The sequence below is a fragment of the Dermacentor albipictus genome, chromosome 4, assembly GCF_038994185.2.
Source record: "Dermacentor albipictus isolate Rhodes 1998 colony chromosome 4, USDA_Dalb.pri_finalv2, whole genome shotgun sequence".
In the NCBI taxonomy this organism is placed as follows: Eukaryota; Metazoa; Arthropoda; class Arachnida; order Ixodida; family Ixodidae; genus Dermacentor; species Dermacentor albipictus.
In genome coordinates this window covers 140,890,993-140,903,773 of record NC_091824.1, presented here as the reverse complement: position 1 = coordinate 140,903,773, position 12,781 = coordinate 140,890,993, and the positions used below count along the sequence as shown (strand labels likewise).

At 44.2% G+C, this 12,781-nt stretch overlaps 1 protein-coding gene across 2 annotated transcripts in view; it reads right to left on the bottom strand.

The window, feature by feature from the left end:
• The window catches only part of LOC139059365 (mucin-4-like), a 140,795-nt gene that overhangs the window by 31,413 nt on the left and 96,601 nt on the right, over positions 1–12,781 (bottom strand). For both annotated transcript variants that reach the window (XM_070537668.1, XM_070537669.1), the window contains 3 exons: positions 12,373–12,478; positions 10,782–10,940; positions 6,320–6,434 (listed from right to left, as the gene is read on the bottom strand). In XM_070537668.1, the coding sequence (XP_070393769.1) occupies positions 6,320–6,434; positions 10,782–10,940; positions 12,373–12,478 (380 nt within the window). The remainder of the gene's footprint in view (positions 1–6,319; positions 6,435–10,781; positions 10,941–12,372; positions 12,479–12,781) is intronic.

Below are 12,781 nucleotides of genomic sequence, written 5' to 3'. Positions count from 1 at the left end.
GAAATTTAAGTGCGCTTGGCTGCATGATAAAAATGTATGTCCAACAAAATACGTTAGGTGCAAGGTAACCAATACCATTTTATCGTACCACCAGGTGCATTCCCATGAGTGAATACAGCATGTTTAAAATACTCTGCCCACGCTCTGTCCTGTGCTCTTTACTCGCTCGTCCTGCATTGTGCTTTTCCTGTTTTCTATTCTTAAAATACTCTACTGAGCACTGCACAAGAGAGCAGGAGAAGAGGAAATGCAGCACGGAGGCTAACGAGGTTGCTCCTGGTCCACTACTTGACATTGTCAGAAGAGAGGGAAGGAGGACATAAAGAAAAGAAGAAGCTCATTTAAAGGTACACCAATCTCCCATTTATCTAACCATTGTTGCTCATGTGGCTGCACACCGAATTTTTCAAGAACCTCTATCATCATGAGAGGCAAGGATCAGTGTGTACCCGTGACATAGCTGAAGACGTAGTCATAGTCACAATCACGTGCAGGTGTGTGTAAATCAGCACTCCATTTCCCTAACAATGGATGAATATGTGTATCTGAATCATGTTTAATCACACGTGCTTGGTGCATAGGTGGTAAGGCAAAGGTTTTGGTTGTTTTTATTCTGTCTTTGTACTGGCACGTTTCATTTTGCATATATTTGTCTCGTGTCTGTATTAAGCATTCAATTGAAAGATAGAACTTGTGTCAACTGTCAATCACTTGTGCGTATGTTTGCCTCTGACTATACAACATAGTAGCATCACTTAACATGAGTTAATAAGCACTGCAGTAGAATGATGTTAGGAGCTCAATATTCAGGAGCAATTAAATTTACTGATTTTCCCAACTGCCTCAGTTTGTGAAGAAATGGTGCTACAAAAAGAAAGTCGCGTGTGCACCACAAAACATATCCATTCCTTCTGTCTGATAAAATGTAGCTGCCAAGAATTATCCAATTATCCAGAAAGCTAAGATTGCATTGAAGATGCAAAACACTGAAATTGCAAATTAGGTACAGTGTATATCACAAAATTTCTTAAATGAAATTTCCAACCCATGATCATGGAAATTGATGCATAGTGAAAAAAAAGTAATCAAAACAAGCAATGTGTCCCACAAGGTTAGTATAACTAATTCAAGAAAAAGCTCAACACAGCACCCGTGCATGGATTCAACAACCATAGGGCCGCCACCACGAAACATCAATTTGATGCTTGCCAGTCTCATCAGACGCCTGCCCAATGTAAGCTCCAACTTATAAATAATTACAGTAACACAACGTGATTGTGTAGTGAGGGAACTACAAAGATTCATGGCATTTAACAAAGGTGTCTTTGTCACTTTCACGTTCAGTACAGGTAAAGTCAAGTTCTCAGTACGAGCCACCAGTAAGCACAGACAACTAGATGCAACTAAGATTAAACATGCAATCCCAGTTGCAGTACAATTTAGTGACGCCATCTATTTAATGCACCTACAGACACACGCTCGCATGCATACCAAATATTATATAGTCACCAAATCTTTCTCAAAAATATATGGAATGAACTTTACAAACATTCTCCACATACATGCCACATGCAGAAGATTACTTTGATATAACATTGTGAGTATTTGTAGCATAATATAAGATTAATGTTAGCTATTCTGAGAATGACTGCAGTGTCCACTATCGAGATTTTGCATCGCAGTGGTGGCATACAGCTGACCCTTTTCCGACCAGCTTTTCCTCTAGAGTTAGTTATACTAACTCCAAACTAACTGGGAGTTAGTTGTACTACTAACCAGCAGTTGGTTACATTAACTCTATGACACGTCCAAAGCCACTGAATATATATTTCAATGACACAAGTGCTGCCAATTAGAGAAAGTATCATCCAGAGACTATGTGACAAGCAGTAACACAAAAAAAATATTGCACAGAAAAAAAAAAGCTGCCGTAACGCTAAGTGGAAATGCCAAGTTACTGACATGCTACAACTTAGTGATTATAGGTGACATAGCCAAACATACCTTATGGTACCTTACCTTAAAGCAGCACCTTATCAGGCACATTATACTTAAAGGGATACTGACATAATATCAACTATTGATTTTCTTTTAGTTTAGGGAATAAGACATTGCGACATTTTGACACTCACTCCGGCTTGCTCGGTCCCCTCGTATGCTGCTACTCATGGTGAGGGCCATGTAGCAGCACAGCAGATGACTGAGCAAGCCGGAGCAAGTGTCAAAACGTTGCAATGTCCTGCTTCTATGTGACCCCATACTGCGTAGTGTCACCACAATATATAAGAAACGAAATCGAAACTGACCGTATGAAAGCTACCACATTAAGTTATTTAGGGTGCTCTGAGGCTTAACAGTAGCTTTTCTCGGGCTCAGAGGTAACAGACCTTCATTTGAAGCAAAAAAAGAAAACTCAAAATGTCATGTCAGTACCAATTTCAGGTACCATCCAAAGCTACCACAAGCATTTTGAGACCTAAAGTGATCATGGTTTCCCATGGTGCAAACAACATGTGCATGTTTTCTGGCATCAATGAACCCTTACTACTTTCAAGTCCACTTGTTCCTCGAATGCAAAACTTAATGATGCCATACAGCTTGGCTAGCACAATATGATAACATAGATTACTTGTAGCCCCATGTACACTCACAGACAGCTGCAGAAATAAACATGCTACAAAGCAAGACTAATTGGTGTAATGTGCTCAAAAAATGCTAAGAACAAGGCAATCCAATGCAAGGCCTGAAACATTGAGGGATAGATGCACACCTATGACATATGTACTGCTCCCTGAATGGAGAAGTTGAAAAATATGTAAGATGCTTCCATTAATTGTGATCAGAACACACTTTCAAGCTGCCGCTGCTCTGGTCAGTCTATGTCTACCAAAAAAGACCTTCCATATAAGGTGACGCTTTGCCTGACTCAAAGTTGCTCAAGAAAGCCTTTCGGTCAACTGATTATTAACAAAAAGGAAGCCGTAAAATGGCTTAGACAAAATGAGATTATCTGGTTGGTTTAAAAAGATAACAAAACTGCATTACTGGAGCTGATTACGCAAATACAATTATACTTTGTACGGTGGGGCATTGCTTGCTTAAATGTGACCAGTGCCATATGTGCGTCTAAGCTTACTGCCTCTTCGGTTTCTTCTACTCGGCTCATTGGCAGAGGTAAGCTTTGCTCCCTACTGTGCAGGAACTGTGAATCTATTGCCTTTCAGGGACCTTTCTTGGAGGCACATAACATAAACATAGTGAATGGTGTGGGTCAGGCACGTACCCAGGGTGGTGCCCAGGCCTCCCCCCCCCACTAGAAATTAAGCGGCACCCCTACCCCCCTCCTCAACCACGCCACCACTCCTCACATACATTCCTAAAGCGCCGACAAATAAACTTATTCGGCGGTCAACATTTTGCTGCCTTTTGCAGCGAAAGCTGTGTATGACTAACCTTCTGTGGTTTTTTTCGGCGTCCGTCAACAGAAAAAATCACGTGGGCCGATCCTGGTGATGGTGCAGAAAGGGTCCAAGCTCAATGCCACATACACCTGTGGGCTTGGGAACCTGTAATGCGTCCTTCGGGATCTTCGACATCGGCCCACGTATGGGGAGTGCTTAATGCCTGCTTCACCTCCACCGCGGGTCGGCCTGGCATTGCAATAGCGTTGGGATTGGCCCACGTATGGGGAATGCTTAACGCCTGCTTCACCTCCGGCGAGGGTCGGCCCGGTGTTTCACTACCGTCGGTGTCGACCCAGGTATGGGGAGTGCTTAATGCTTGCTTCGCCTCAATCGGGAGTCGGCCTGGTGTTGCACTATCTTTGGGCTGACCCGCAGCGGAGGTGAAGCGCTTTTTGCTTTTCGCTTGAGAGCTTTGACTGTCGTCAGTTTTCGCTGTCATTTCGTCTTCACAGAGTGGAATAGTTGTCAATATTTTTACTCCTTTTAGATGGCGGTAGTTATCGGCATCTCCTGTGGTGCGAAAGCCAGTTTTGTCATCGATTCGGTGCCCGTGCGATTAACTCAAGATAAGTTCAGTTGTCACCATCTATTCAATGCTCACGCGCATCGCTGTTGCTTTGTTAGTTCAATCTTCTCTGTTTAGACTGATCCAGGGACCAGGAAAGGGATTCGGTTTGTAGTCAGCTAGTCTGTATGCTCGTGGAACGAGTTGCGGCCGGAGAAAACGCCAGTTGCGTTTAGCTTTTCCTTTTGCTTCATTATTTCCTCGAGTGACGGCTCGCCGCGACGCTGGCAAATCCTCGGGACCATATACCCTCGATGTGGGTTAGATAAGGTGGAAAATAAAATAGTGCGAGACAGCGTCCATCATCAGACCCTGCAATAACCGTTAAACCCATAAGCAATATGACTGTCACTCGTTACCTCGTCTGGTTTTTCCCTAATTGTACAGCACTTTTCGTGCAAAATTGACAACTGGAAACAAGAGTCGCAAGGAGTCGAGAAATTAAGTGATCTACTAAGACAGAGAGGCAAGGCAAAAGCCAAACAGGAAGGAAAAGCGAAAATTAACAAACTTAACCGATGTTTGTGAAAATATTTATCGATCAACATCTTATTTAAAAAGGAACTAGAGAAAACGCCGCTGGAAGTGGAGAATAATTCCGTGTGTTTTGAATGGCGCTTCTACAGTTATCAGTCGAGCTGCCCGACGTAGCCACTTCTCTGCTGTGCTAATGTGGGGTGTTTTCCTGACCTTCTGCGGCGGGCGCAGTATGTCTAGAACCCGCGCATCCTGCGCTCTACGCGGTTGTACAGGACTGCTGACCCCGCATCATTACGCAACTTCCCAAATAATAACGCGATTCGGTTTTGCCACTTGGCAGAGCAGTAAACGATGGATCCAAAATAGCTGTGGTTGTTCCACAAATATTTATTTCTCTATAATTCTTCCAGAGCTCATTAAAAATGCGCTACTAGAAATCTTCATTTTATACTTTCGCTTGTTTACTTCTTCTTGGCAGTGTTCTTCCTGCACTTCTTTCATGCGGGAGTGCATTTGATGTGGTTCCTTGTTTGCCAAGTAAAGGGCAGGTGTGTCTCAAAGGCATACCAGTGAGATACACCTCATTTCTATTCTCTTTTGCGGGTTTACGCGTCTTTATAGCGAATGGTGGGCATTATGCACAATTGTACTAGTAAAGATACCTCCCCCCCCCGCCTCATTTGCATAGAAAAGTTACCTCGCGTCGCCCCCCCCCCCCCCCCCCGCGAAGAAATATCCTGGGTACGTGCCTGATGTGGGTAGACAGTTGTCTTGCCATACTTTACACAAAGCTCTGTGCTCTATACTGACAAATGCAACATGAAGCAAATGAATATACTAACATGTAGGTTCAACAGTGTGTCCCGGGACAGTATATTTTGGAGCGTTCATTAAATAAACTACAACCACTAAATAATGCACGGCAGGTACAGGAAACAGATGGAGGAACATGAAGGCACAAAACAATAGTCAACTACCTGGTATCTTGGATAATAATAATAATAATAATAATAATAATAATAATAATAATAATAATAATAATAACAACAACAACAACAACAACAACAACAACAGCAGCTATTATTATTATTATTATTATTATTATTATTATTATTATTATTATTATTATTATTATTATTATTATTATTATTAACTTGCGGGCAGCTTTCCCCAAAGCACAAAGCAGTGACAACAATTGCTAGCACAACCGTGGAGGACTGCAGCTTGTGATTATGAATATGGTATATCACACAGATGATGCTACATGCTCATCATAAAAGAAACCTACAGAAAGAGCCACCAAACTTCAACACATTTGTGACTGCTCACCTTCCATCACGCACAGATGTCTTTCCGCCACCTTTTCAGCTGCACAAAACATGGTGCACTAACTCCTCACATACTTTCGTTTGAGTGAGGCACCAAAGGTAGCAATTTGTTTCTTAAAAATATAGTTACATAGAGTTTCAGTAGCAGTGACCATGCTTCCTTAATAGCACATCCCAAAGTTCTATGACTGTACACCTTGCTGCACGCCAACACTGTGGCATATCTAAAGCTAGATGGACATCTGCATTTTGCACCAAACCCAACCTTACCCTGCCAGCACGGCTTTGAATTCTGGTGCCGGCACCTTTTTTCCCATATGCCAGCTGTTACCAATGTTTGTCAGTGTTCTGCTAGCACCATATGCCAGTCATGTACAGATATACACCATCTAGCATCCACAAATGGTTCCATTGAATTGATTTGCTGCTCTGAGATTAAGTATTTATTATATGCTTGGGAGGAAAGGTGGTTTGACACTTACCTTGGTCATCTGCCCAATCTTCCTGGCAGAAAGGCCCTGCCATGTGCTCTTCTGAAGACAAGCCCATGCCATTCCTCAGCGGTATGTCAACCCCTGTTGGACTTTGGGGCAGTGACTGAAATGCAGCAAATATGAAACAGAAATTAGCCTTGAAGTCTTTCCCTTTGTTTGTAATACATCACAGTTGTAAACCTCTGCAAAAAACATTTCAGCCATTTCATAGTGCTCATAGCCAAAGTTCAGACATAAGAGACCTACACTGTGTTGCAACTGTCCATAAAGTGCAAATGCTAACACGTTCCAACAAAGGCAAATATGATCACACACAATATTTTTGCCATAAGCGTTGGTGCCTGTTAAATTTTGATGAACTTGTCAAGCACCTTCTAAGCCTTCAAAAGCTCAAAGTACATGCACCAACAGGGCAATCTATGATGACAAAATAAGCTCCTAAATGTAAGTGCGATTTGCGTATGGAAGTGTTGTACAAGAAATTTCAAGGTGGTTGTTGTCGTCATTCTCAAAACAGGCTTCAAAGAGTATGTATTATTTGTGCACAGAAGTGGTGCAAAAGTAAACACAATAGTCATTTATGTCTTAAAGAATAAAGGCAGACAGCTGAAGAAACACTAAAAGAAGTACTTCTCGAAGTAATGTAGTGGCAAATCAAACCTAACAGTAATTGTTTTTTTTTTCTCTTGGGCCACAACAACGTCAGAAACAGCTATTAATGTGTGCCAGCACACTTATTAGACGTCTCAGTGCACGTAGTGTGAACGGAGCTAGCGTGTGCGTGCATGAATAATTAAGGAACGTAGTACTATGTCCCGTGACAGTGGCCCCTTCCAGCTCTTAATATGCTTCACTGCAATAGTTTGCATATGCTTCACCGCACAACAAATCCGTACTGCAGCAAAGCTGACTTAAGGGAGCCGGGCGATTAAAGGGACACTAAAGGTTACCAGAAAGTCAAGTTAAAGTGGTAGAGCAATGTTCTAGAACGCCTAAAGCGTCAATATAATCGCGAACAGAGCTTTAGTAACCGAGAAATTGAGGTAAATGCATGACACGATTTGAGACCCCCCAGCGACATTCCGGTACTAAACCGATGACGAAAGGTCTCCCCGTAATTTATGTTACTAATACTCAACTACTCGTATTAAAAATATCATTTCATTCGATTATAAGACGGAAGAAAATGCTACTTGTCTACGTCTACTCGATTCTAACAAAAAATAAGATTTTGACGTTACCCTTCAGTAGTATGGGTGGTCGAAAGGTTTCGTTTTCGCTCGACTCTGCGCGCACGACTCTGCTCCGCGCACGCTTTGGAGTTTCAGTACTTTCGTTATCGCGTCGTGCTGTGAGGGTTCTGCTGGCTCGCGAAACTTTCATTTGGAACAAGCAGCGAGAATGCCACGTCCATGTGATGTCGTGGGAAGCCCTCGTTGCTTTCCCGCTCCGGAGAGCCGGTGTCGAGGCCGCCGTCGTAGTACGCAATTACGCCGGCAGTGCGAGCCCTCAGCAGCAGGTCGCGCTCGTCGGTGCTCAAATCGCTGAAGTTGAGCCCACCATCGCGAGCCAATCTGTCGGTGTCAGGGTCCATTGCGACGAGCGTCGAAGTTTGCGTCATATAATGAAGTACCAGCTTATGGGCGTCTTGCGCTGGAGCTTGAGGTATAGTAGCGGCGCCTGGTGGCGGTGCGGGAAACGACATCTGGGTCGGCTGTGGCGAAGCACGTTTCTAGGCCGAGTTTTGCGTCGATTCGCACTTTTTTATGCCCTGTTGCGAGTGCGGAAAGTCTCGTCACTTCTCACAGACCACGCTGACCACGCTGCGAGCTCGCCGCAGCCTATAGTTTAACGAAAACGGACCTTCCGTGTGCCGTGGGACGTAATTAGTTTCTCCTTCCGCTAGCCACCATACTCCCGCTTTCGTTCTGCTGTCGGCTCTGTCTTGGCTCTGTTTCTGACCGCGCGTTTGCGTTTTGCGCAGAAAGGCCGTAGCGCCGTCTGCGGACGCCGTTCTACTCACCGATGGCGCAACGTCACTATGAGACCATGATGTCAGTTCTCCTCGATCGGAGGGCGGGCGATTTGAACTGCGCTAGAGGTACGCGGACGCTTCAGAACGCATTTTCTCTTAAAGTAAGTCTCTCCTTGCCACGAAACAAGCGTTTCGAGGTTTCTGTGATGGTATTTCAACAGTCCACGTTGACTTAATAGTAACCTTTAGTGTCCCTTTAAGCAACGCATATTAGTCCCTTGCCACACGTGCACTTCTAGGTGAATTGAGTTGGGCCTGCACTGCTTACACACACACAGCTTGAATTTAAATTTAACTTCAGGTAGCTACCTAGCGCATAATGACAATTACGATGCGGCTGTGCTGCATAACGCGGTTTTTCTTTTGCGTGTGTGTGTGTGTGCTTTCTGGCGGCAAGGTTGGGGCAGTTTTTTGGGAGATTTAATTGGTAGGAATTCGAGTCTCCCAGCCAAATCGGGAGAGTTGGCAGGTATGTGCTAACAATTACGCTAGTACTGCAATTAAATTCACAGCACACAAAGCCGCCAACAAAAGTATACAGAGCAGTGCTACACCATAAACCACTCATTAGTTCTAGATGAGCCTTGATTGTCCAGGCTTTCCTATTCGCAACTGTTATGTTCTACATGCTACGAGTTCATACTGTCTGGTTGAATAAGGAATTTAGCTAAGTTTAGAGAATAAATCTTTCAATATAGACACTTGCAGCATTGGGACTGCAGCGGTACATATCAAGATAGCACTGCAGAATCAGCAGCATTCACAAAAGTAACTACGTTTAAAATGTGCAGCATTAATGTGCAAAAATGTGTAAACATCAATTATCACACTTCCCATTACATTTATGCTGCAAGCTCAAACTGCGTGAAGTGTATTATACACGATCTCCAGGTGGGCACTGCGAAAAACAATCGAAAAATAATATTCTCGACCAGCCAAATTGTGGCACCAATAGAAAGTAGTTGAAAAGTTCAGCGCCCATATCCACAAAAAGATTCTTGCGTTGCCAGAACTGTTAATAAGAACTTGTGTCAGTCAATCACGTTGTTGGACATATTATTTGTGAAGGCAGCCAGCCAATGACAACCAGCTCTTACGAATTAAAAGCTGCTGCGAATTCAACCCCACATACGGAGCGCTCATCTGTCGACAAAATAAAACTGACTAAAAGATCCAGAATGTCCAGTATGTTCTGATGGCCTCCGTTTTAATGACCATGAATGTACAAAAGAAAATCATGCAGAAACTCCTCTGGGGGTTGTCTTCGCATGCGTAAGCATTGTGCAACTTGCTCATCTCCACGCCGACCACGGTGTCATTGTCAATGTTGTGAAACTTGACCCGGCCAGTACAAAGAGCGCTGCGGCTACACGAACTGGTGTGGACGGCGGCGCAAGGTGCATTGATAACGCAAGCAAAGGTGGCGGCGCCGGGTGCGCTTATGATGTCCCGATCATTATAAGCCGTTATCGCTCATTAGTGCCTTATCCATCCGCGTAAAACCATTACGAACCGTGAACAAACCTAGACCGGCGGCGGCGTACGGCACGGCAGCGTGGGCCTTATCTTGATAGCGATCTGCGATGCGGATAGAGAGTTCCCATTGCTGATAGCTCTGCGCGCTGTGATTTTCGCCGCTTCGCGTTGAAGAGAGACGCGCGGGCGCACATCTTGAAAGCGATGTGAGAAAGGGGCTGGGTGCGGCTTGTGCTGAGAGCTTCGTGAGCACTGTGTTCTCGCCGCCTCGTTCGCGTTGAAGCGACAGACAGCATTAAGGTGAAGTCGTTCTCTGTTGCGGGGTTTATCTTGAAAGCGATCGTCTTACGGGACGGACGGACATTTTTCTCGTTTGGTAAGCATTGAAAAGCTTAAGCATTTATATGCTTAATAAAACTGAACTTCCAGCAGAGTAAATAACGTTGTGTCTGAAAGGAATACTGCACTGGGATAAGGATTGAACCCTTTAACTCCCAAGTTTTTTTTTTTTGTCAAGGAATGTACAAAGCTTCCATTTCTTTTATTCCAGCAAATATGCTATACATATGTAGTAAAAAATATGTATCATAAGTGCAGTTTAACCCTCATATTCACCGGAAACATCGATTATGAACACCTGCTCTGAAAAAGCGACTTTCCCTCAGCCCACATGTAAGGTTCGAGTGTAATTATGTGAATGGATGATAACGAAAGGAATCTAAAGCATAGAAGAATATGTTCAAGTGTCGAAACTGAAATGCATGACGCAAACAGAGTTGACGAGCGCGGTTCATTTCCGGCAGGGCAAAGCAGCTGTGGCCTGAACTAGTAACTTGGTAATATCGGTATGAACAGCTAGGACGAACACAGCTTGCTTGGTAGTTGATGGGTTAAAAAGAGGACATTTCATATCAGAGACTACACGAAAAATTCACTTACATGTCCATGAAGAAAATGTGAAGAATCCGCCATGTTTATTGTAGTAGAGAATGTCCCAGCTGGGAAACCATGCACACTCCTGTTGTCATGCCTGAAGATGCCAGTGTGATGCGTCGACATGTCTTCACATGGACTGATGGACACATACTCACTGTACACCTGCAACAGAGAAGCGCCACTGGAATTTGCTGCCGAAATTTCCTACAACACCAAGATGTCATTTCAACATGCAAAATGAAACAGCAAAAGCTCTTAGTTCTTTCAAGGAAATGCTAATATACATTTCACTGGAGCACACTGCCTAGCAAACTGCTTAGACACAACCGAAGAAAGTCATTAACTAATACGGTACGGCTAAGACACAGGCAAATGAGAGTAAAGCAAAATGCATGCAAAATGGAACGTTGGCTCGGAAACGACAGGCTGGATACTATTCAATAGTGTTACCAAACGCAAAAATATTTGGCATTTTAACTGATGCCATTGGGACAATAAATTATTAAATTAGCTAATTAATTGCGGCAAATCATCTAAATAAACACCACATCAAAATGTCCAAGCTTACAGAAGGCTACAGCTGAAAGAACACCATTGGTCTCATCTTCGAGTCTTGCATCCTGCTATTTTAAGAGCTTGGTCCCTGTTAGCTGGGACACCGTGTATTTGCTTGCAAAAAAATTCAAGCAGAAACTCCTCTGGGAGTTGCCTAAGTATGCGTGAGCACTGTGCCGCTTGCTCATCTCCACGCGGCCCGGTCTCGATCATTATCAATGTTACGAAACTCGATCCGACCAGTGTAAACGAAAGCGCTGCGGCGACAAGAACTGCTACGGATGGCGGCGCAAGGTGAATTGCTGAGGCAAGCAAACTGCTCCAAGTGTTGATGCCAGGCGCGCTGATAATGTTCCGATCATTATAAGCCGTTATCATTATTTAACGCCTTATTCATCAGCGTCGAACCATTATGAACCGTGATCAACAGTACCCCGGCGGCGGTTGCGTATATGGCGCGGCCGCCTGGGCCCCGTATTGAAAGTGATCTGCGATGCGGAGAGAGTGAGCCGAGTGCTGATAGCTTCGTGTGCGATGTCTTCTCGCCGCTTAGTTCGCGTTGAAGCGAGACGCGCGAGCCCTATTTTGAAAGCGATCTGCGATGGGTACAGAGTGTGCCGAGTGCTGATAGTTTCGTGCGCGCTGTGTTCTTGCCACTCAGTTCACACTGAAGTGAGAGGCAGCGCGTAGGTCAACTCGCTCGCTACTGTGGGCCCTACCTTGAAAGCGATCGTCTTACGTGAGGGACTACAATAAGACTTCGGTTGAGGCTAGCTATATTGAAGGTGAAAAATTCTGCGCAAACCACAGAACAACCCACAATGAACCGCGCCAGTGCTTGTCTCGTCTCTTCTTTGTGGGTTGTCCTTGGTCTTGCGCTGAATTTTTCACCTCCAAAATACGTGAGGTACCGACGGGTTTCCTCGTTTGGTAGGCATAGAAATGATTGCGCCTTTAAGAAGCAGCAAATAAATAGCACAAACACAATTAGATCCGTGTAAAAAAAAAGGGGGGGGGGGGGGAGGCTTTTCTCGGGTACCTGGAGTCCTGGTGACGGAGGCCTCTTATTGTCAGTGCTGCAGATTTCTGTACCTTGCCACAGCTCAAGCCTGTGGCACTGGTGAAGGTGATTCAAATGATGTGAACTGCATGAGACAAAAGAAAAACAAAATGCGCGAAATTAAGTTAGAACGTTCAACACTTTCACATAACCCAAAATCACTATAAACATCACAAGAGCCATGTTAACTGAGAATTATGCACCAGTAATTTGTAGCTCATTGCAAGCTGCGCTCATAGTCACGAAAACCCTTGTACATGATACTCAGTGCAGCCCAGTCAAAGTGCTAGGCACGTAAATAGTTTTCCTCTCACATGAAGGCAGGCAAATAGCATTAACACATGTATTCAAACAAATGGCCTTGATCTAAAAGTCTTCCTCGTGTCCA